This window comes from Balaenoptera physalus (genome assembly GCF_965194825.1).
Source record: "Balaenoptera physalus genome assembly, chromosome: 6".
NCBI classification, from domain to species: domain Eukaryota; kingdom Metazoa; phylum Chordata; class Mammalia; order Artiodactyla; family Balaenopteridae; genus Balaenoptera; species Balaenoptera physalus.
In genome coordinates this window covers 125,240,527-125,262,575 of record NC_138885.1, presented here as the reverse complement: position 1 = coordinate 125,262,575, position 22,049 = coordinate 125,240,527, and the positions used below count along the sequence as shown (strand labels likewise).

The 22,049-nt window shown below is 39.6% G+C and overlaps 1 protein-coding gene across 8 annotated transcripts in view; it reads left to right on the top strand.

The window, feature by feature from the left end:
• The window catches only part of DOCK10 (dedicator of cytokinesis 10), a 281,723-nt gene that overhangs the window by 200,842 nt on the left and 58,832 nt on the right, over positions 1 to 22,049 (top strand). For all 8 annotated transcript variants that reach the window (XR_014264570.1, XM_082464595.1, XM_082464594.1 and 5 more), the window contains 9 exons: positions 695 to 760; positions 2,498 to 2,590; positions 6,688 to 6,811; positions 7,008 to 7,129; positions 7,503 to 7,589; positions 10,264 to 10,356; positions 10,795 to 10,913; positions 15,319 to 15,388; positions 18,717 to 18,830. Coding sequence is in view for 7 of the 8 variants with exons in the window: in XM_082464595.1 (XP_082320721.1) it covers positions 695 to 760; positions 2,498 to 2,590; positions 6,688 to 6,811; positions 7,008 to 7,129; positions 7,503 to 7,589; positions 10,264 to 10,356; positions 10,795 to 10,913; positions 15,319 to 15,388; positions 18,717 to 18,830 (888 nt within the window). In the remaining variant the exon portion in view is untranslated. The remainder of the gene's footprint in view (positions 1 to 694; positions 761 to 2,497; positions 2,591 to 6,687; positions 6,812 to 7,007; positions 7,130 to 7,502; positions 7,590 to 10,263; positions 10,357 to 10,794; positions 10,914 to 15,318; positions 15,389 to 18,716; positions 18,831 to 22,049) is intronic.

Sequence of the window (22,049 nt, the reverse complement as noted above, 5' to 3'; positions counted from 1 at the left end):
GTCTTCGTTTCCGCGTGAGGGCTTTCTCTAGTTGAGGCGAGTGGGGGCCACTCTTCATCGCGGTGCGCGGGCCTCTCACTATCGCGGCCTCTCTTGTCGTGGAGCACAGGCTCCAGACGCACAGGCTCAGTAATTGTGGCTCACGGGCCCAGTCGCTCCGCGGCATATGGGATCTTCCCAGACCAGGGCTCGAACCCTTGTCCCCTGCATTGGCAGGCAGATTCTCAACCACTGCGCCACCAGGGAAGCCCTAGGATGGTTTCTTGAAAGTTCAGATACAAATTACTATAGACTAACAGTTTGGAATAGAAAACCATTTGAAGAAAATGTTTAATGAGAGACAGTGTTGAGTTTCACCTTAAAAGTGTTTAAAGATGCACGTTTTATAACATATGAATAAACTTTCTGAAATCAGCCCTAAATAATTTTGTTCCAAACTTTATTTTTAGTTTATTAAGAGACTCTGAAAATAGCCTACCTGCACTCTTTCAATATGAGTCTTTTCTTCCCTTTTAAATAATCTCTCCAAATCTTTCTGCTATTTCTGAGTGCTATGAGTAATGTCACAAGAGAATTTGGCTATTCTACATTTTTCAGATTTAATTAGAAGCTACTTATTTTAGGCACTTGGATTGTTTTTTGATGTTATCTAACAGGAAATTACAATGTCCATTTTCCCTCTCTGTAATTTCAGGCACGAAATATAACCGTGTGTATTGAATTCAAAAATTCCGATGAAGAAGATGCCAAGCCCGTGAAGGTGAGCCAAGCCCATGAGGGAATACAGCACACAGGGGGAGACAGGTGCCCTGGTTCTCCCCACCACCGAGGGGCTTTTTAGTTTAGTATGCTGGAAAGAGGAGCAATTCAGTACATTTGATTTAGATTTCCTAACATGTACCTGATTGAATAGCTACCATTAACTAGATCTATTAGAAATGCCAGTCTCATGGCTCTGCTTAGCTTTTCATGATTTGGAAAAAAGGAAGCCGTTCTAGTGTGAAATCAAGACAAAGATTCCCCTCTGGAAGACTTTGCCGTTTTCAAAGATTAGCCCGCATCTCGTGAATTCAGCATGCTTGATTTCAAATGCAGCATCGCAGCTGGGCTTCACGTGGCCTCTGCAGAAGGGCTACTGCCTACTAGCCTGATGGCTAATGCAGGGGGCCCATGGGGCGCTCGCATTTATGGAAGGTGCGTGTGGCCACCTGCCCGAGGACCTCGGAAATGGCTCTGGGAGGCTGGTCCCTGCTGTTGATCACGCGACTTAATAAGATCAATAAAACTATGAGTTTTGTAGGAACTGGGCTGTTTGACCCTATAAAACTGCAACTGGATGGCATTTTTCAGAGTTCCTATTTGATATATACTGTTTTTATTTTAGGGACTTCAAACAACATAAAGAAACTTATAAAAATAGAGAGGAAAATTATTTTCAGTGGGCCTGTGGCCAGATCTTCCCAGTTTGGGTGAATCAGAGGAAGGAGATATAGTAAAGGACAAAACTAATTTCTAACTAATCCCCACAATTATCTGAGATCATCTCTTAAAGCACTCTGTCAGGTACCAATTGTGTTCTCTGTGCTCAGAAGGGTTGTAGCATTATTCAGAAGAACAGTAATCAATTTGAGTGATTGAATGAATCATGCACAATAGAGAGAAAGAGTTCTTTAAAATTGTCCTGAGGCACTCTCAGCATCCCCAGGTTCCAAGTTCCACAATAGCATTAGCAGCAGGAGAGAAAAAATAAAATGAAATGGAATTGTCAAGCAAACAAAGGCAATGGCCAGACGGCAAACACACCAGGCCTGCTAGAGAATCGCTTATGGGGAAAAATCTAAAAAAGAGGAGTACTCGCAGGTACATGTGACCTCTGTGTCATTGCATTCTAAAGCATTACTCAGAGATACAGCTGACTCCAGTAGAGGGACTCTAAGCCTTGGGCTAAAGGGGCTTTTATGACAAGGAAGTGCCATATCCCATCCCCTGGCCTGATGAGGGGCTGGGATAGAAGAAAAACACAATACAATGGAGCCTGGAACCAGCCCTACCTTTCCAGCTCTCATTCCTGGTTGGAGACTAGCATGTCAGGAGCTGGGGTCAAACCAAGCCTTGTATCACTAAGGACTGATCGCCTTAAACTCTAGACCAGAGCTGGGTACCGTGGGCCGCAGGAATCAGAATTGAACAAAGTATCTCTTATCTTCTGGTAATCAAAAGTTAGGTAGTAGTGAATTGATTCAGGTATTCAGTATTGATATAATATCTACATAATGAATTAAAGCCTTCAAATTTTCTTCAACAGTGCCCTGTTGTATAATAAATACAGGACAGCAGATCCAAGACGTTCAAGGGTAATTAGATGTCAGCTAAGCCTGGCAAGTTACCACAAAATTCATCTTTGTCCCAGAATGGGTAACTGAAGAGTTGTGGCCTTTTTGTGCTCAGGGTTAATTTCAGACACTCATAATTATTCAACTCATAACTTTTTAAACAGTGTATTTACGGAAAACCTGGAGGGCCCCTCTTCACCTCCGCCACCTACACTGCAGTTCTGCACCATTCCCAGAACCCAGATTTCTCAGACGAGGTAAGCCAAGCCTCCACTGCCCCCAGCAGCTCCTTAAAAGATGGGTGAGTGGGTAAGATAATACATGACAAACACTCTCTCTAGACTACTCCTCAGACTAAGGACATACCTTAGCAGGTGTCTACATAACCCAGCTTTAAAAACCACGTTAATTGACAGTTGCTCCAGGACTATGCTGTAAATTCATGTATTTCAGCACAAGATTTAAAAAATGTGATGTTTTTATTATATCATTTCTTTCAAATTAGACTAATTTTTTTCTTTTATTTTTCATTGGTTAGGGTAACAAACATCGTGTTAGATAGTTTTTACCAATCGATAGTGGCATTTCATACCCTAAGGGAAAAAACAAAAAGGGCTAGAGTATGAGCCAACACTATTGCTTATAACCCTCATGAACTTGAAGGAGCTTGGACCGCCCCACCTCAAGACCTGCCCTGCCAACTCTCAAGACTCTCTTATTATGTGCCAGGAACCACGCTATACTCTAAATATACACTATCTCACTTGATCCACATGGCTTTCTCCAGAGAAACAGAGCCAATAGGAAGATGATAGAGAGAGAGATACATAGGTAGATAGATAGATAGATAGATAGATAGATAGATAGATAGATAGATAGATAGACAGACAGACAGATAGATAGGTATAATTTAATATAGAGAGATACATAGGTAGATAGATAGATAGGTATAATTTAATATAAGATAGGTATAATTTAATATAGGTATAATTTAATATAGATAGGTATATTTTATAGATAGGTATAATTTAATTTAATATAAACACATCATTATGGAGGCTGAAAAGTCCCACAATCTACCATCTGCACCCAGGAAAGCCATTGGTGTAGTTCAAAGGCCTGAGAACCAGAGTGTCTATGGTAGAGTCCAGTCGAGGTCTGAAGGCCTGAGAACCAATAGTGCCAAGAACTGGAGAAGATCGGTGTTCCAGGTCAAGCAGTCAGGCAGAAAGGAAATCCAACCTTACTCTGCCTTCTTGTTCTATTCTCAGTGGACGAGATGTGCCCACCCGCATGGGGAGGGCCATCTACTTTGCTCAGTCCGCCAATTCAAATGCTGGTCTCTTCCAGAAACACCCTCACAGACACACTGAGAAATCATGTTTAGCCAGCTTTCTGGGCATCCCGTGGCCCAATCAAGTTGACACATAAAATTAACCTTCACACCTTCCTAATTTATGGATAGGAAGCCGGCGATCAGAGAAGCAACTTTGACAAGGGCACATAACTGTGAAGTGACAGTCAAAATTTAAGCCAGCCCATGTGACTCCAGAGCCTGAAGCTTCACTGCTCTGCTATAACCCATATAAAAAAAAAAAAACTTATTGGATTAGTAGTAAATGACTATACATATGTCAGCTTGTATTAGAAACAGCTTTAGACAAACAAGTTTCAGTGATTAAATTTAATTTCTAACTGTGAAGCTAAGGTCTGAACTAATGCAACCTACCAATGTGATTTCTGGAATTTAAAATATCACATCTTTTGTATTAGTTTCCTATTGCTACTTTAACAAATTATCACAGTTTTGTGGCTTAAATAACACACATTGATTACCTTACGGTTCTGCGGGTCAGAACTCTGAAATGGGTCCCACAGGGCTGAAATCAGGTGTCAGCAGGCCTCCATTCCTTCTGGAGTTTCTGGGATGAATCCTTACCTTGCCTTTTCCAGTTTCTGGAGACTGCCCATACTCCTTGGCTTGTGACCCCTTCCAGCAATGCCATTACACTGACCTCTGTTTCTCTCCTCACATTTCTTATGACCCTGACTCTCCTGCCTTCCTCTGATAAGGACCTTTGCGATTACATTGGGCCCACTGGGCTAATCCAGTTTAATCTCCCCATCTCAAGACCCTTAATTTAATCACAGCTGCAAAGTCCCTTTTACTGTGTAAGGAGACATATTCATATATTCTGAGGATTAGGGGACATCTTGGGGGATGTCTTGGGGGACATCCTGTGGTCATTATTCTGCCTATCACACCTTGTTACACGTCAGCCATTTATAAACTTCTTAAAAGAACACCAATGAAACCACAGACCTGACTAACCTTATCTCCTTCCTCCACATCCATTTAATGCTCTTAAATTTTTTCCCTATAAATTCAGGACAGAGGTAAAATAAATAAATAAATAAGGGAAAGGGCTATTACTACATTACAGAATATTTACTACATTGGTTGACCTCTTGACAAAGCCCATCTGAAAGGTGCATCCTCTGTTGACATATAAGATTTAAAGAAAAAAAACAAAATGTTCTTACGGTTAAGTCTGGCTTTTAATCTCTCTCACACTCATGTGCTTCCTGGAATGCTTGTAAAAGCCATGAGCCTTTCCACAAAAGGTCATGTATATAATGAACTGCCTGGTGAACTCTGCAGTGCAGATTCAAAACCATTTTCTTCTTTTTTATTGCAAAAGATGATTGCATTAATTATAAACATGAATATAAATTCTTCTAAGGCACTGCTAAAATATAATGTGAGTATTTGCAGTATTTATTACCGAGGAGTGTTAGCATTAATCTGTAGTTTACTGGAATTCTTGAGCACTTGTTTCAGTCCCATGTATTCTGACTAAAACAAGAAAATTTCATTCTACTGCATTGTTAGTTATTGTATGTTTTGAACTGTATATTGGCTTTTGTTACCAGGTTAGCATGCTGGTATGTAATGAATATATGTAAGCTGTAAACCATTCTAATTCAGGAGTTCTCAAACCTTACCAGGCACAGGATCACCTGGAAGGCTTGTTAGAACACAGATTACTGGAGCCCACCCCAGATTTTTGGATTCCATATGTCTGGGATGGGGCCTGAGGATTTGCATTTCTCAACAAGTTTCTCAGAGATGCTGATACTGCTGTCCCAGGGATGACACTGAAAATCTGTGTAATAAATTCTCTCCTGAACAACGTGAAAATAAAATAACTATATATATAGATGCACAGAGAGTCTAATAAAAACTAGTAGATAATTTGCTTGGCTCTTTATCACCTTATTGCTTGATTTGACTGTTCAAGAAATTACCTAGTTGCTAATATTGAACTGAATGTCACTTACCTGCATGGGATCCTGGGATTCCAGTGTGACACGTGTTCTTGTCCTGGAAGATCCTATTAATTACTGACTAGTCCATCCTCCTCGTGACTCAAAGCCCCCTAACATCTTTCGCCTTGGTTGCTATCTCTGTATCATCCTACTGTGCAAGGCCGTGGAGGGAATTCAATGACAACATATGTGACAGAGGTTTGGAAACTGAAAAGCACTATCACACGTAGAGGGTTCCAAAATCTTCCTTTCCAGGAACATGGAGGACGGTCCTCATTAAGTATATTCTTCACCTATATCAATTTCATGTTTTATGTTTTTTTCGGAAGTGTTATTTACAGAGGAGAGCATGACCTCTTTACAAAATGGCTCATTACTTAGTTACCACAATGTAATTTTTTACACAATACATACCACATATCTTTTTGTGGTTTTTATAACGGATAGATTCCATGCTCCAGTTAACATCATTTGCAACTACCATGTTTCTCAACAATGTGCCTGTGGATCATCTGGGGATCTTGCTAAATGCAGATTCTGATTCCGTATGTCTGGGGTAGTGTCTGAGAGTCTGCATCGCTAATCAGCTCCCAAGTGATGCTTATGCAACGGTCCATGCACACACTTTGGGAGGCAAGGACCTACTATTCACTCAACTCATGTCCCTTGATGATAGGTCCTTAATCTGTGCCTTATTTACATTCTACTGTCATGTCTGTGTGTGTGTGTGTGTGTGTGTGTGTGTGTGTGTAATTCATGGTGGTATAAATTATCTAATGAGAAACACTAGGTATTCTAAGTTATCGCCACAATAAAGAAGTAAAAATAACATCTTAACACATTACTGCTAGTGGGATGGATATTTATTGAGAGTTAAATCATACTTCTAGTGCTGACTATTAAATTGTGGACCTAGATTTCAGTGAAAGACTTTTAAAAAGACTAACGTGCCTAGGCTTTGTCTTGTCCTGACACTGGGAAAATGATTTCAATCTTAGCCCAGCTATTATCTCTTTCATTGCAGGTGAAAATTGAGCTACCAACACAACTTCATGAGAAACACCATATTTTTTTTTCTTTTTATCATGTCACTTGTGACATAAATGCAAAAGCTAATGCCAAAAAGAAGGAGGCTCTGGAAACACCAGGTATTGACAGGAAGCAATCTGAGATAGCTGTGCATGTTATCTCTGGAACTTAAAGTGGAGAGTATTTGAAAAGCTCTGATTTATTGAGCTTTTTAAAGTGAAGTTTTGTATTCATAAATGATAAATAGCTTTATTTTTACTCCTCGCCATGAAGGTTTGTACTGAAAAGTTTTCCCTTTGTTGTTCCTTTGCACAGTTGGATATGCTTGGCTTCCTCTCATGAAAGATGATCAGATAGCTTCTCAAGAGTACAATATCCCAGTAGCAACAAGCCTGCCTCCGAATTATTTAAGCTTTCAAGATTCTGCAAGTGGAAAGGTATTGAGTGATGTATAACTTAAGAGAAAAAAATACATGGGCTGAATGGCATGAGGTTATCTTCTTTCTGCTGTTTAAATTAACCCAACCTTGGTGTATGCATCCATGATAATAAGGAATCAGGTGTACCTATGATATGTCAAATATCTTGTTTAGCTTGTGGCCAGTAGAAATGATCTGTTCAAAATGATCCCCTGGTATCACATTGGTTTCATTTACCAATATTACCAAATGTATTTGCATCTCTTATTTTCCATCTCTATAGGACTGTGAGGTTGATGGATCAGGATGACAAATTAACATAAACTAAATAACCTGTTTATTTCCTCTCTCTCAAATTGCCACAGTGACAGTAACAAACTCTTTTTTGCAGCATGGTGGGAGTGACATTAAATGGGTCGATGGTGGCAAACCACTTTTCAAAGTATCAACATTTGTTGTATCAACAGTGAATACTCAGGTGAGCGTGTTGTCCTTAAATATCAAAATCTTCTCTAACACGTAGAATCATAAGGCGTCTCCTAGATTTACAGGAGGAGACTCACCATTCCACAAGGTGTCAGAAGAGCAGGTGATCAAAAAGGAAGAATGTTTGTGGCAACACCGTATCCCTCTTCCAGAAGAGATCGAATGCCCTAACCCATAAAAGCTCAGGCACTATCAAACTGCAAACCAGAATTCCAGTAGTGTATTTATCAAGAGGGCACTTCCCTTGGAAGAGGGTTTGCTTCCCATGACAACCCCCACATGTTAAAAATATGAAACGTTTAAAATAAAGACTTTGGACCTTTACCTTAAAACTCAGTCTAATTCCCAATCCCTACCCAAGGCTCCTCTCATGGAAAGGCCACGAGTTTGGCAGAACTGTATTTGAGATCCACCTCGGCCAATTTCTGTCCCAGTGACCCTGGACAAGTCACCTCACCCCTGCAGTCCTGTGTCCTCAGCAGGAAAATGATAACATAAAAAATCTCCACCTAAGGCGGTAGTGAGGCTCAAAATGAGAAACTGCACGTGAAAATATCTCATGAGCTGCAAAACGCTGTACAAATGTAGTTATTATCACTGTCAAGTTACCACAAACTCACCCCTTCCATTGCAAGGCAGCTTAACTTTACCACAATGTGAGGACTTTTGTGGTACGAATTATAAACAAACTATTACAAGTACATAGACTATGTATTGCTTCTTTCTTAAATTCAATGTGTACCTGGGTTTTTTTGTGTGTGGTTTTTTGTTTTTTTGCTTCATGCTGCTTTATCCCTAGCACGTACTTGGTTACTAAGAAAAATGAAATAATCCAGGTACCACCATATATTGGATCAAAATGTCTTTCCGTAACCGCTGGTGCCTCAAGCCAAATTTAGTCCTCTTCCCAAGTCCTATGCCCATGACTCCTTAAACCCATCTTTTCTCTGACGCCATCAGCCCCGGTCAAGTCCCACAAAATGATCATTCTCCACCAAATCCTGCTTTTGTATCTCTCAGAATGCCCCGAGTTTCTCTTTCCCACACCTCCAGCTGCTTTTCTCCGAACTGCCCAGGTCTCTCTCTGACTCACCACTGCTCTCCTTCCTGTACATCAGCTTCCACTGCCCACGCACTCGTCACCCTGGGGGACACCTTCTTCCTTCCTCCATAGCGCTATTTACCTCAATCTTCAAACACCCCAGGCCCTATCCTGCACTGTGCCCTCTGTCTGCTTCATACCTCCAAGATCCAGGGATTTTGTGACACTCAGCCTTTCGACAGCCAGGAAGGCGATCTCTCCCTCTCTGCCTACCCTCCCCTGATGGGTCTGGGCAGCTCCTACCCAACCTTCAGATCTTGGCTCAAATGTCACTTCCTCAAAGAAGCCTTCCCTGTCCCCTAACCCCTCAGATATGCTGTATCATCTTGTCATACACCCGTACAGCCCCCTGCTTTCCTTTGAAGCACTTGTCTAATTATGAGCAAATAGGTATGTGTGAAAATCATGGTATGGAACCTGATTCCCGGGCATAATGGAAGGACCACAGAGTGGGTTTTCCTTGCCCCTGGCTCTGTCCTCCGTGCCTGACAAGGACCTGACACATAGTCAGCTTTCAATAAATAACTGTCAAATAAATGAAGTGAAACTGAAAATATTACACACACACGCACACACACACGTACACACATACCCCGACTTGAGGGGAACCCCAACCACAGATGCCCTCTAGAACTGACAAAAGGCCAGAGAAACCCCCAGAGAGTGCACCTACACTAAAAGTCTGTATGCCACTTCCTGACTACGTAACTTTGACCCTCAACACAGAACTTAGGTATTTCCAAGGTGACAACCTTTTCAGGAAAGAGCATTAAAGGGCAGATTAGTTTGCTTAGGCTGCCATAACAAAATACCAGACTGGCTGGCTTAAACAACAGAAATGTATTTCTCACAGTCCTAGAGGCTGGAAGTCTGAGATCAAGGTGTCAGCAGAGTTGGCTTCTTCCAAGGCCTCTCCCCTTGGCTTTCCTCTGTGTGTGCACATCCAAGTTTACTCTTTCATGAGGGCATCAGTTATATTGGACTAGGGCCACCCTAACTTATTACCTCTTTAAAGACCTTATCTTCAAATATCGTTACATCCCGAGGTACTGGGAATTAGGACTTCAACATATGGGTTTGGGGAGTCAAGTTTTATCTCATGATGTCAGGTGGACTTCATAATTTTTTTATTAACTCTGACATTTTAAGTCTGAAAATATCCCTGTGCATATTAAACTGTACCCATTCTCATGTGTGTTAAAGAATATGTAAGAAAAATTGGTAGAAGTCTGTGGAAGGAACTGGAAGATGACAGAAGACAATTTAAAAAGAAAGAAAGGAAAGAACAGAGACAAGGAAAGTAATTCTCTAGCCATTATCATGTGGCCCGGAAAGAAAACAAATCTCTGAGAGTGAAATAGGAGAGAGAGGGGACTTTGTAGTTCAGGTTAAGCCCTCTGTGTGCTGGAATGTCTGTGAAAATGAGAGGTCTGTCACTATGCCTCCTGGACAAAGCATCTCACATCAAGGCACCTTGTCCTACAGAAGGGCTCACCCCCCATCACCACGATTGTTCCACAGCTTACGTGTCATCAAAAATCAAGACTTTCTTTTGCTGTTTCAGGATCCACATGTGAACGCATTTTTCCGACAATGCCAAAAAAGGGAGAAAGATATGTCTCAGTCACCTACCTCGAATTTCGTCCGTTCTTGTAAGGTAACATGACATGCAAATAGCTGCAATGGTCTCCAGGGTAGAAATGGGCAAAACAGACCTTTACATTTTGCATTGAGTAGCAAACTAAGGGGTAATTATTATCGAAGATTTTTAAACACCTTATCAATTCAGAGACTAAATGATTTTATTTCACAATTCCTAAAAGATGTCTGTGTTCATTAAAAAATAAGCAAAGATCAGTTTCTCCAAAATAAAAATGATTGAAAATCAGAATCAATTGACTCTAAATTAGTTAATTAGATGTAGAGTCCTTGCAACATTACCCCCATGCCTGTATGTCATGCTAAATGCCATGAAAAATAAAGTCAAACGAAAATGAGCTACAGTAGTCATATTCAAATTCTGAAGAACGTCAGTAAAAAAATGTGCTTTAAATTTAATCAATGCCCTTTTTTTTTTGTCCTGCCAATTTAACAGAACTTATTGAATGTGGAAAAGATTCATGCAATCATGAGTTTTCTGCCTGTAATCTTGAATCAGCTCTTCAGGGTTCTGGTGCAGAATGAAGAAGATGAAATAAGCACAACTGTGACCAGGTATCCATAGCACAACCTTAGGGGAAGAGATTTTATAAGCTGTGGTTACACACAACTTTGATTATAACCGAATGGCCACCTGATTGTGTATGCTTGCATTTCGTTCAAATACGTATCTCAAAGTTAAGTATGTCTCACTCTTGACTTCTTACCTTCTAATCGTCTATTACCATCATTCAAGTAAAGTTTTAGACCTCTTTTTTAACTTTGTGTTTTTAATTAAACTTTTTATTTTGAGATAGAGTCACATGCAGTTGTAAGAAATAATGCAGAGAGAGTCCATGTTCTCTTCAGATGTTCCCAATGGTGGCATCGTGCAAAACTATAGGACAATATCACTCCCAGAATATTAACATTGATAGAATCAGGAGACAGAACATTCCCATCCCCACAAGGATCCCTCATGTTGCCCTTTTATTGACACCCCTACTTCTTTCTCATCTCAAACCCCACTCCTTACCCCGGGCAACTACTAATCTGTTCTCCATCTCTAAAATTTTGTTACTTTAAGAATTTTATATATATTATATTGAAATTTTATATATAATATGAATATATAACATTTTATATATAATATGTTAAAATATACTCTATGCTCCATATATTTATATAATAAATTGATGAGTTTATTATACTATTTTCAATTCATATATAAATTATATATTTTATATATATATATATATATATATATATGGATATAGAATTATATAGTATCACAGTATGTAACCTTTGGGGATTGGCTTTTTTCACTCAGCATAATTCTCTAGAGATTCATCCAGGTTGTTGCATCAATCAATCAATCCTTTTTATTTCTGAGTAGTATTCCATATAAAAAATGTTTAAAAATTCACCTGTTGAAGGCTAGCTGGGTTGTTTCCAGTTTTGGGTACATTTGGGGTGAACATAAGTTTTCATTTCCTTGAAATGAGCAATTGCTGGGTCATACGGTAGTTGTATGTGTTGGTTTTAAGAACATGCCGAATCTCTTGCATTCCTATACACTGATGATGAAAACTCTGAAAGAGAAATTAAGGAAACACTCCCATTTACAGTTGCAAGAAAAAGAATAAAATACCTAGGAATAAACCTACCTAAGGAGACAAAAGACCTGTATACAGAAAACTGTAAGACACTGATGAGAGAAATTAAAGAGGATACAAACAGATGGAGAGATATACCACGTTCTTGGATTGGAAGAATCACCATTGTGAAAATGACTATATTACCCAAAGCAATCTACAGATTCAATGCAATCCCTATCAAACTACCAGTGGCATTTTTCACAGAACTAGAAGAAAAAATTTCACAATTTGTATGGAAACACAAAAGACCCCGAATAGCCAAAGCAATCTTGAGAAAGAAAAACAGAGCTGGAGGAATCAGGCTCCCGGACTTCAGACTATACTACAAAGCTACAGTCATCAAGACAGTATGGTACTGGCACAAAAACAGAAATATAGATCAGTGGAACAGGATAGAAAGCCCAGAGACAAATGCACGCACATAGGGTCACCTTATCTTTGATAAAGGAGGCAAGAATATACAGTGGAGAAAAGACAGCCTCTTCAATAAGTGCTGCTTGGAAAACTGGACAGCTACATGTAAAAGAATGAAATTAGAACACTCCCTAACAGCACACACAAAAATAAACTCAAAATGGATTAAAGACCTAAATGTAAGGCCGGACACTATAAAACTCTCAGAGGAAAACATAGGAAGAACACTCTATGACATAAATCACAGCAAGATCCTTTTTGACCCACCTCCTAGAGAAATGGAAATAAAAAGAAAAATAAACAAATGGGACCTAATGAAACTTCAAAGCTTTTGCACAGCAAAGGAAACCATAAACAAGACAAGAAGACAACCCTCAGAATGGGAGAAAATATTTGCAAATGAAGCAACTGACAAAGGATTAACCTCCAAAATTTATAAGCAGCTCATGCAACTCAATATCAAAAAAACAAACAACTCAATCCAAAAATGAGCAGAAGACATAAATAGATTGCCAACAAACACATGAACGGATGCTCAACATCACTAATCATCAGAGAAATGCAAATCAAAACTACAATGAGGTATTACCTCACACCAGTCAGAATGGCCATCATCAAAAAATCTAGAAACAATAAATGCTGGAGAGGGTGTGGAGAAAAGGGAACCCTCTTGCACTGTTGGTGGGAATACAAATTGATACAACCACTATGGAGAACAGTATGGAGGTTCCTTAAAAAACTAAAAATAGAACTACCATATGACCCAGCAATCCCACTACTGGGCATATACCCTGAGAAAACCATAATTCAAAAAGAGTCATGTACCACAATGTTCATTGCAGCTCTATTTACAATAGCCAGGACATGGAAGCAACCTAAGTGTCCATTAACAGATGAATGGATAAAGAAGATGTGGCACATATATACAATGGAATATTACTCAGCCATAAAAAGAAACAAAATTGAGTTATTTTTAGTGAGGTGGAAGGACCTACAGTCTGTCATACAGAGTGAAGTAAGTCAGAAAGAGAAAAACAAATACCATATGCTAACACATATATATGGAATCTAAAAAAATGGTTATGAAGAACCTAAGGGCAGGACAGGAATAATGATACAGATGTAGAGAATGGACTTGAGGACACGGGGAGGGGAAGGGTAAGCTAGGATGAAGTGAGAGAGTGGCATGGACATATATACACTACCAAATGTAAAATAGATAGCTAGTGGGAATCAGCTGCATGGCACAGGGAGATCAGCTCAGTGCTTTGTGACCACCTAGAAGGATGGGATAGGGAGGGTGGGAGGGAGATGCAAGAGGGAGGAGATATGGGGGTATATGTATATGTATAGCTGATTCACTTTGTTATAAAGCAGAAACTAACACACCATTGTAAAGCAATTATACTCGAATAAAGATGTTTAAAAATTTTTTTTAACTTTTTTAATTAAAAATAACATGCCGAGTTGTTTTCCAGAATAGCTGTACCATTTCTCTCCCACTGGATCTTATTTTTTTTTATGCTCAATTTTTCTTCAACTGTTCTCACTTTAAATTTGCCTGTACTATATATTCTTTCAACATTACTAATCTATCTGTCTAGTGACCTTGGCAGTTACAATTTCCTCTTTCTAGAGATAGAATTCTTAATTAATTATTGAATCAAATATTCCTAAAGTTCACTTTTTTTTAAATATTAGTCACAGCATTCTGGAAAAAAATTACTCGACATTGAAATGTTTCCAGTACCTTCATAATTCACAGGCATATTATTAGCCTCTTTCAGAATGAGAGTCTTTAGCGTCAGTTTTTTGTTTGTTTGTTTGTTTGTTTGGCTGTGTTGGGTCTTCATTGCTGCACGCAGACTTTCTCTAGTTGCAGCGAGTGGGGTCTACTCTTCGCTGCAGTGCGCAGGCTTCTCATTGCGGTGGCTTCTCTTTTTGTGGAGCATGGGCTCTAGGCACGCGGGCTTCAGTAGTTGTGGCTCGCGGGCTCTAGAACGCAGGCTCAGTAGTCGTAGTGCACAGGCTTAGCTGCTCAATGGCATGCAGGATCTTCCCGGACCAGGGCTCGAACCCGTGTCCCCTGCACTGGTAGGCAGATTCTTAACAACTGTGCCACCAGGGTAGTCCCCTTTAGCGTCATTTTTAAAGTAAAGCTCTGAAGCTCTAGAAAATTAAAGTATCTCTAACAGTTCTACAACCAGGCAGTTCTGGGGCCAGATTAGAAGTCCCCAACTGTGCCTTCAAGTTATGCCTTTTTCAGCATGAGTATATGCATCTGTGTTGGCAAAACTCCTAAGTATTTCAGCAGATACATATGTTGAAATTCTGGGCTATTCCTAAGCCCTACAGCTGTGGAGTAACTGGAAGTATTAATGTGAAGAAATCAACCCATACCACAACTGCTGCTGGAAACCCTAACCCAGCTAAGAGGGGAAACCCAAAACCCTGCATCTTAAACTAATTAGTTTTTCCAAAAGCATGTATATAACACCTATAGGTTGGAAGACAAGCCCTTTTAAAGTGGAACATGATAGTTGGAGGTTAAAGAACTTTTAATAAGGTACTAAAAATGATCCCTTTTCCAAGAAGACAATGTCAGCAAACACATAGACCATAATAGCACATACAACTTGGGCAAAAATGTATCCAGTATGATATTGCAGCCATAATACATTACTTATATCATCGTGTTTAGAGATTTCATGGTTGGAAATGGCTAACGGGTATTGTCGATGTTAAACAGCCAGTACTGGGGGATAAGGGGGGTGGGGAGAGTCTGAAACTGGTTCGTTCATTCATTCAACAATGATTAAGCACCCAGTTTACCAAGCACTGCAGTGACAAACCAAGTGGTATTTTCCTGCCTTCTCCAGAAAGTCCACTGAACAGCATTGCTTTTCCAGGGTTCTGACTGACATCGTGACCAAGTGCCATGAGGAGCAGCTGGACAGCTCCGTTCAGTCCTATATTAAGGTACAAAATTGCCACCTGGGCATTGGTCATATCCCCTTGTGCTGTGTGGCTTTTCTCATTTCCTGTCTGCAACAAGTGGGAAGTTTCCCCCTTTAGCTGGACGGTGCCTACCACAGTCGTATCAGACATTCCCCTTAGCTACTTAGAATTCCTTCTTTTTGCATTGATGGGCTCGATGTATTGTTTCAATGTATAAATGTATAAATAATGTGTACCTGTGCAAATGAATATTTATATGGGGAGAGAGAGCAAAGAAAGAGAGGAGAAAACTAAAGTATTGTCCTTTGAAGTCAACATTACAAATAAATGAAATTCCTCTATAAGGAAGATGTTTCCTGTTGGTTTGTTGAATGCGCTGTGTTTCTTCTGTAATGTTTTCTTAGCTCTTTTTATTGTTTTCTCAGGCATTATTTCATTTCCCAGTTACTGTATATTTGTACCTGCTTCTGGTATGTTAAGTCCTTTATCCTCTGGCATGAACCACTAGCCCATCCCATCAGTGTGCACTGCTTCTTCCAGTGGCCTTCGTCAGATGTTCACTTGGATATGTTTATATTCTCATTCTCAGTTGGCCTGTGACTTAATACCAGTGAACTTGTGATGATGTTTGCACATTATAGTTCCAGCCTAAAAGTCATCTTCTTGAGTGAAGAGAAAAAAATCCATCCAGAGATAAATGAAAGTACCTTATATTCCTTTATAATGCATAGAGGACCTAAATTTCAATATTTATGCATAGATTGTATCTTTAAGAGACATAGACCTTTTTATTAAAAGATATATTCCATTAATATATAGATAGACATTTATCCATATATTTTAGATGTCTAGAAAGGTGACTAGAGAAGAATTTGGGGTCTTCTGTGACAGAAATGCTCCTGTAAAAGGAAATAACTAGAAATTTTATTCTGGAGTGAACCCTTCTGAGATACCATCAGTGAGGAATTTTTCTCATTACAGTTTTATATTTACATGTTTTCTACCTGTCAGAAATGTTAGATGTCTTCCCAAATATCTAAGTATGAGTGTGTGCCATTCCTTAAAATAGACCATATGCCAAAAATAGTTTCTTCACAGTAATTTCCCTATGGTATAATTTTACCCAATAAGATCTACAATTCAACTGCAGAAGGCCAGTTCCACCTACAAATGCCTTTTTAGTTTGCTCTCTAAGACAGAGTCATAGCTTACTTTTATAGGGTATTGAAGACTTTACTGTTCAACAGAAATCATCTATAGAATTTTCATTCTCTTGACACTTACCCCAGTTTTCCATTTCAATTGCCAAAGGGGCTGAGAAGAAAAAAAATTCCCCAATCCTTATTACACAAAGTCATCTTTTCAACACACATATTATTTACCTGTTCCAATGGAATCACTGAAAATTGCATTGAGAACCCACTGATGTTGTGGTTATTTTTGTGACAGCCGAGGCTAGTTCCTGATGAGAGCCTTAAATCAGCTCTTAGATGTTATCTGTGATGCTCTTGGAGCATTGTCCTGGAAACACACCCTGGAAAGGTCTTTATTTTTAAACAGGATGTTTGAAATATCCTGATGAGACCTTTTGATTTTGTAACGTAGGAAGCTGTGTATTTAGTTTGCTTTGAAGTGGTTCAAATCTAGAAATACACCTACGTGGAATTTCAAGCTGATAAAAATTCCTAAAGATATTTTATAACATAATTTCATGTATCTAAAACAAATACAGCCTAATAAATATAACCAACTGGAATTTTACTCTGGAAAGAACATTAAAGTAGCAAATGGAAAACTAGATTCTAGTTAAGGTTAAATAGTTAACTTGGAGCAAATCAGCCTCTCTGAACCTCATTTTTCTCCTCTGTGAAGTGAGATGGGGTAGACCAGATGAACATCTAGGTCTATGATTCTGTGACTTGACTCCTGCTGTAGTACATGGCTGACAGCCTGACCTTGACCAAGGAGTATGATTTTTTTTTTTTAACCCGTGGTGGAAAAAATTATTTTTTAACATATACATTAAGCCCCACATCTAAGAGTGTAATGAAAACTGGTACCAATACGTGCTTTGATGTCCTTGAAAGTTGGGATAGCTGGTATAATTCAAACCTATTCAGAAGTAATCTAAACACCATTTCAAGTTCAGTGGTGCTAAATGCTGCTAACTCACTCCATCTACGATATCCAAAATGCACACATACACCATGTCTTTTTCAAAAATGTATACCTAAAGTCAATCTAATTAAATGCCATGGTTTACAGCAATTCATGGGACTGATATGGTCTAGCCAAAATTTTTTAAATTTCAGAGCTACTCAAAATGCCCTTGGGGCTAAATTACTGCGCATGGGATTAGATAGGTGATGACATTACCCTCATATGAGTCATAATCCTTGAGGGGCAAAATCATGCTACTCTTGATTTTAGCTAGTTTCATGCATTTCTCAGCCTTGTTTTTCTCCTTTGGGATGAGCGTGGAGAAGTTAGGCCCCATCAGAATGACTTAGATGTCAATGGGCTCTGAAGTTCAAAGAAATAATTATAGACCCAAATGCAAAGTGCCTCTGCTTTGTTTCTTGCCTGCCTTCATCTTTGACTGTAGTGAAGTCCAAATTCCGAATATGATGAAGAAAAGACCTTCCTTGAGGCAAACCCAACTCATAAGTAAAATATTATCATTCGGAAATAAGCATTTTGTATTTTAAATATACGTGCATGAATTGATACTTAAAATATATGAAGAAATATGGAAAACTAGACCATGACGTGCACTCAGTGGTGAATGCCAACACCAATCTTTTAAGAAAAAAAAGCGAGAAACATTAGTTATCTTACTGATGGCCAATCATTACGAACCTGTTGGTTGCCATGTCTCAGCATGAGATGGCAGTGGACCCTGGGCTTGTGGGCAGCTCACCTACTGGCCTCTGGAAGGCGCCTGCTTCCCCACTTGACTATTTGAGTGGGTGCTCTACCCTTTCAGGATGAAGAAATGCTACCATGCCACCCACCTGTTGCCAGTGGAAGGAAGGAGAAGGGGAAATGTATCCTAAGTAGGTGGGTCAAAGCCCTCCATGTTTCCTTGAACCCTCTAAATTGCTCTCTGATCTTCTTTGTGATTTCTACAAAGAGCATTTCAAGGAGAACTTAGGTGAGCAAGGCTCTACCTGTGCAAAGCCCTCAATAGGAGCAGGTGTGTATTACACTTATCATTGGGCCTTCATTTATTTCATGACAAAGTCTGGCATGAGCAGATAATTTTGAGACATGAGTTATTCTTGGAACGTAATTTTTGATGCTTTGCTTTTAAGTATTCAACTTTTTTCACTTTTTGGATTTTCTTCAGTTTGTGTTCAAGACCACGGCATGCAAGGAGAGAACTATACATGAGGAACTGGTTAAAAATGTGACTGGTCTTTTGCAATCAAATGACTCCACAACAGTCAAGCATGTCCTGAAGGTAAAGAATTTAAAGACGGTCCTTTCATTGGGATGGCTTACACTCAACCCTGAAGGTGATAGGATTCATTGATTTTTATAGATCGTTTCTCTAATAGTTTCTGGTATAAGCTTCATGTTGAAATGGTAACATATGAACCTATTAAGAAAAAGAGATCCATGTCAAGAGAACAGATCATTTTCACAAGTAGAATGGACTCAAGTTAAGTCCTTTGGCCTGAAGGCAGAATGAATGACTATTAAGAATGACCTAAAACATTCAGAAATGCTAAGTGTACCCAAAATAAAGTTTATTGGGTTTTTAGGCACAGTAAGAGGAAAACTACCAACAAAAGGATTAATGATGTAGTAATGAATATACTGACAGCAGAGAAGAGGCAGAGAAACAGCCACTCTTTGAACCCCAAAAGTTGAAACACATGCATTTGTAGTAATATAAGAAGAGATGGTGAGAAGCTGTTAAAGATGTAACTTATAGACTTGTGAATTTAGTCCCCTGCTAAATTAATTATCTATCATGACTTGACAGATACATGATTGATTAGTAAGTAGCTAGAAGGGGAGGCTGAAGGCTGGGTCAATAAGCGTCAACAGGAGTTCACGAAAATCACATTTTCCTAGGCCAAGTGGTTTGTTTGTTTAAATTTAAATTAGCCATATGAGTATATTCATTCAGTTTATCCAACAAGTATATTCCAAGTGCCTTCCTTGTGACAAGCACCATCCTCACCATCCTAGGCATTTGGAGAATAGAATAAAGATCTCTGCCCTTGGGAAGCTTACATTCTACTGCGGGATAAAAACAGTAAATGACACACATAGTAGCAAAGTTAACTAAATTGTATGTTTGGAGGTGAGAAGTAGCATAGGAAAAGAAAACGTCGAGCAGGTAAAGGGAATGGGGAGTCCTGAGTATGCAGGGTGAGGTTTGCAGTTTTAAATAGAATGGTCAAGATAGAGCTCGTGGAGAAGGTAATACCTCAGCAAAAAATGTGAAGGAAGTGAGGGAGCTGGAGATGTTTAGGGTAGAACATTAAAGGTAGAGGGGAAAACATACTGTATCTTTTGTCTGACTTATTTCACTAAGCATAATACCCTCCGAGTTCATCCATGATGTCACAAATAGCAAAATTTCATTCACTTATATGTGGAATCTAAAAAGTAAAACAAACAAGTGAATATAACAAAACAGAAACAGACTCACTGATACAGAGAACAAACTAGTGGTTCTGAGATGGGAGAGGAGTTGGGGGAGGAGACAAATAAGTGAAGGGGATGAACAGGTACAAACTGTTAGGTATAAAATAAGTTACAAGGATGTAATGTATAACGCAGGGTATATTGCCAATATTTTTATAATAACCTTATATGGAGTACAGTCTATAAAAATATAGAATCATTATGTTGTGCACCTAAAACTAATATAATATTGTAAGTCAGCTATATTTCAAAGAAAAAAGTAGAGGGGAAGACCTGTATAACGTTGTAAGGCAGCAGCACACCTAGTGGATATGCCTGAAAGATGGCAGGGAGGCCAATGTGGCTGAAGCCACGTGAGCAAAGAAAAGAGGCAAGATGAAGTCAGAGATGCAGCGGGAGGTTTGGCAGGTAATGTAAGGCCTGTGGGCCATTGCAAGGGCTTTGGCTTCCACTCAGAGAGAAACTGGGAGCCAACAGAGGACTTTGAGCGGAGGAGTGACTTGAGCTGATCTTGGTTCAAAAGGATCGCTCTGATGGCTGTGTAGAGAATAGACTGTAGTGGGGTGAGAGTGGAGACGGGGCTGCTGAAGAAGGCTGCCTGCCTAGCATCCATGTTGCTGCAAATGGCATTATTTCATTCTTTTTAATGGCTGAGTAATATCCCATTGTATATATGTACCACATCTTCTTTATCCATTCGTCTGTCAATGGACATTTAGGTTGCTTCCATATCTTGGCTATTGTAGACAGTACTGCAATGAACATTGGGGTACATGTATCCTTTTGAACCATGTTCTTCTCTGGATATATGCCAAGGAGTGGGATTGCTGGATCATATGGTAGTTACATTTTTAGTTTTTTAAGGAACCTCCATACTGTTCTCCATAGTGACTGTACCAATTTACAGTCCCACCAACAGTGTAGGAGGGTTCCCTTCTCTCCACACCCTCTCCAGCAGGGTCCTCTGGGGAGAGTCAGTGTTCAGTTAAAAGACAAGGCAAAGGGAATGTTTGGAGGAGAAGTTGCATCTTCAGTAGATTTTATTGGTGATGGACCATGTGTTCCAGACCAAAGGTATGGTGGGTGGGTTTCAGGAGATGAGAAGCAGTGAGATACACAAGGAGATGTGCAGCACCTACGGAGACCAGAGGGCAGGAGAGGAGTGAGGCTTCTTCTGTTATCAGATGTGAACCGAGGCAAGAGGCTCAATGGGATTAGTCCTGGTGGATTCAAGATAAATAGTGTAGGTGGGGCTGAGTGCTGAGGAATGGAGAGTGACAGGTGTCAGTTAAATCAAGAGACAAATGTTAGAACATTTGGCATCGTGGTTAAAAATATTATTTAGGACAAGGTGGGGTGCCTTGTGTTAATGAAATATTCCCAACAACGTGAATTTCACTTCCAATATCAAGTTTACTAAGGAATGACCCCCTTTTTAAGCCAGAGCTGCCCCTTTAGAGCCTAAACGTCCTTTCTTCCTCATCTCAGTCAATCTTCCAGCGTTAGAACCCGGTACTCAAAAGTTCTTAACAGCATGGTTGGTATTAGCCTAAAATTGGATATAGTTCAGATGCCCATCCACAGTAGAGCAGATAGGTAAATTGGGATTATATATGTGATGCGGTGACAATAGAGGACCCCCAGCTACCTAGCTCCACATAAACAAACCTCAGAAAAGAATTTGTTGAATTGAAAAGGCAATCACAAGAGAATACATACAGGATGATTCCGTTTGTTTGAAGTTCAGTGGCAGGCAAAACTGAATATTACTTCGATGTATGATATTGGTAGCAAAATTATGAAGGAAAGCAAGGGAATGATGAGCACAAAATTCAAAATTGTTATCTGTGGTGGAGAGGCTGGGAAGGGAAGAGGCTCAGGGAAGTGTATTCTTTGTAAGTGTACACAATATGTGATATATATTTTTTGTATCTGGGTTAAGCAAGACCCTTAGACCCAAGAAAGAGGGGCCTCCACTCTTGCATATGCTTTGATCTTCTCCAAATGCACCCCTTCTCAT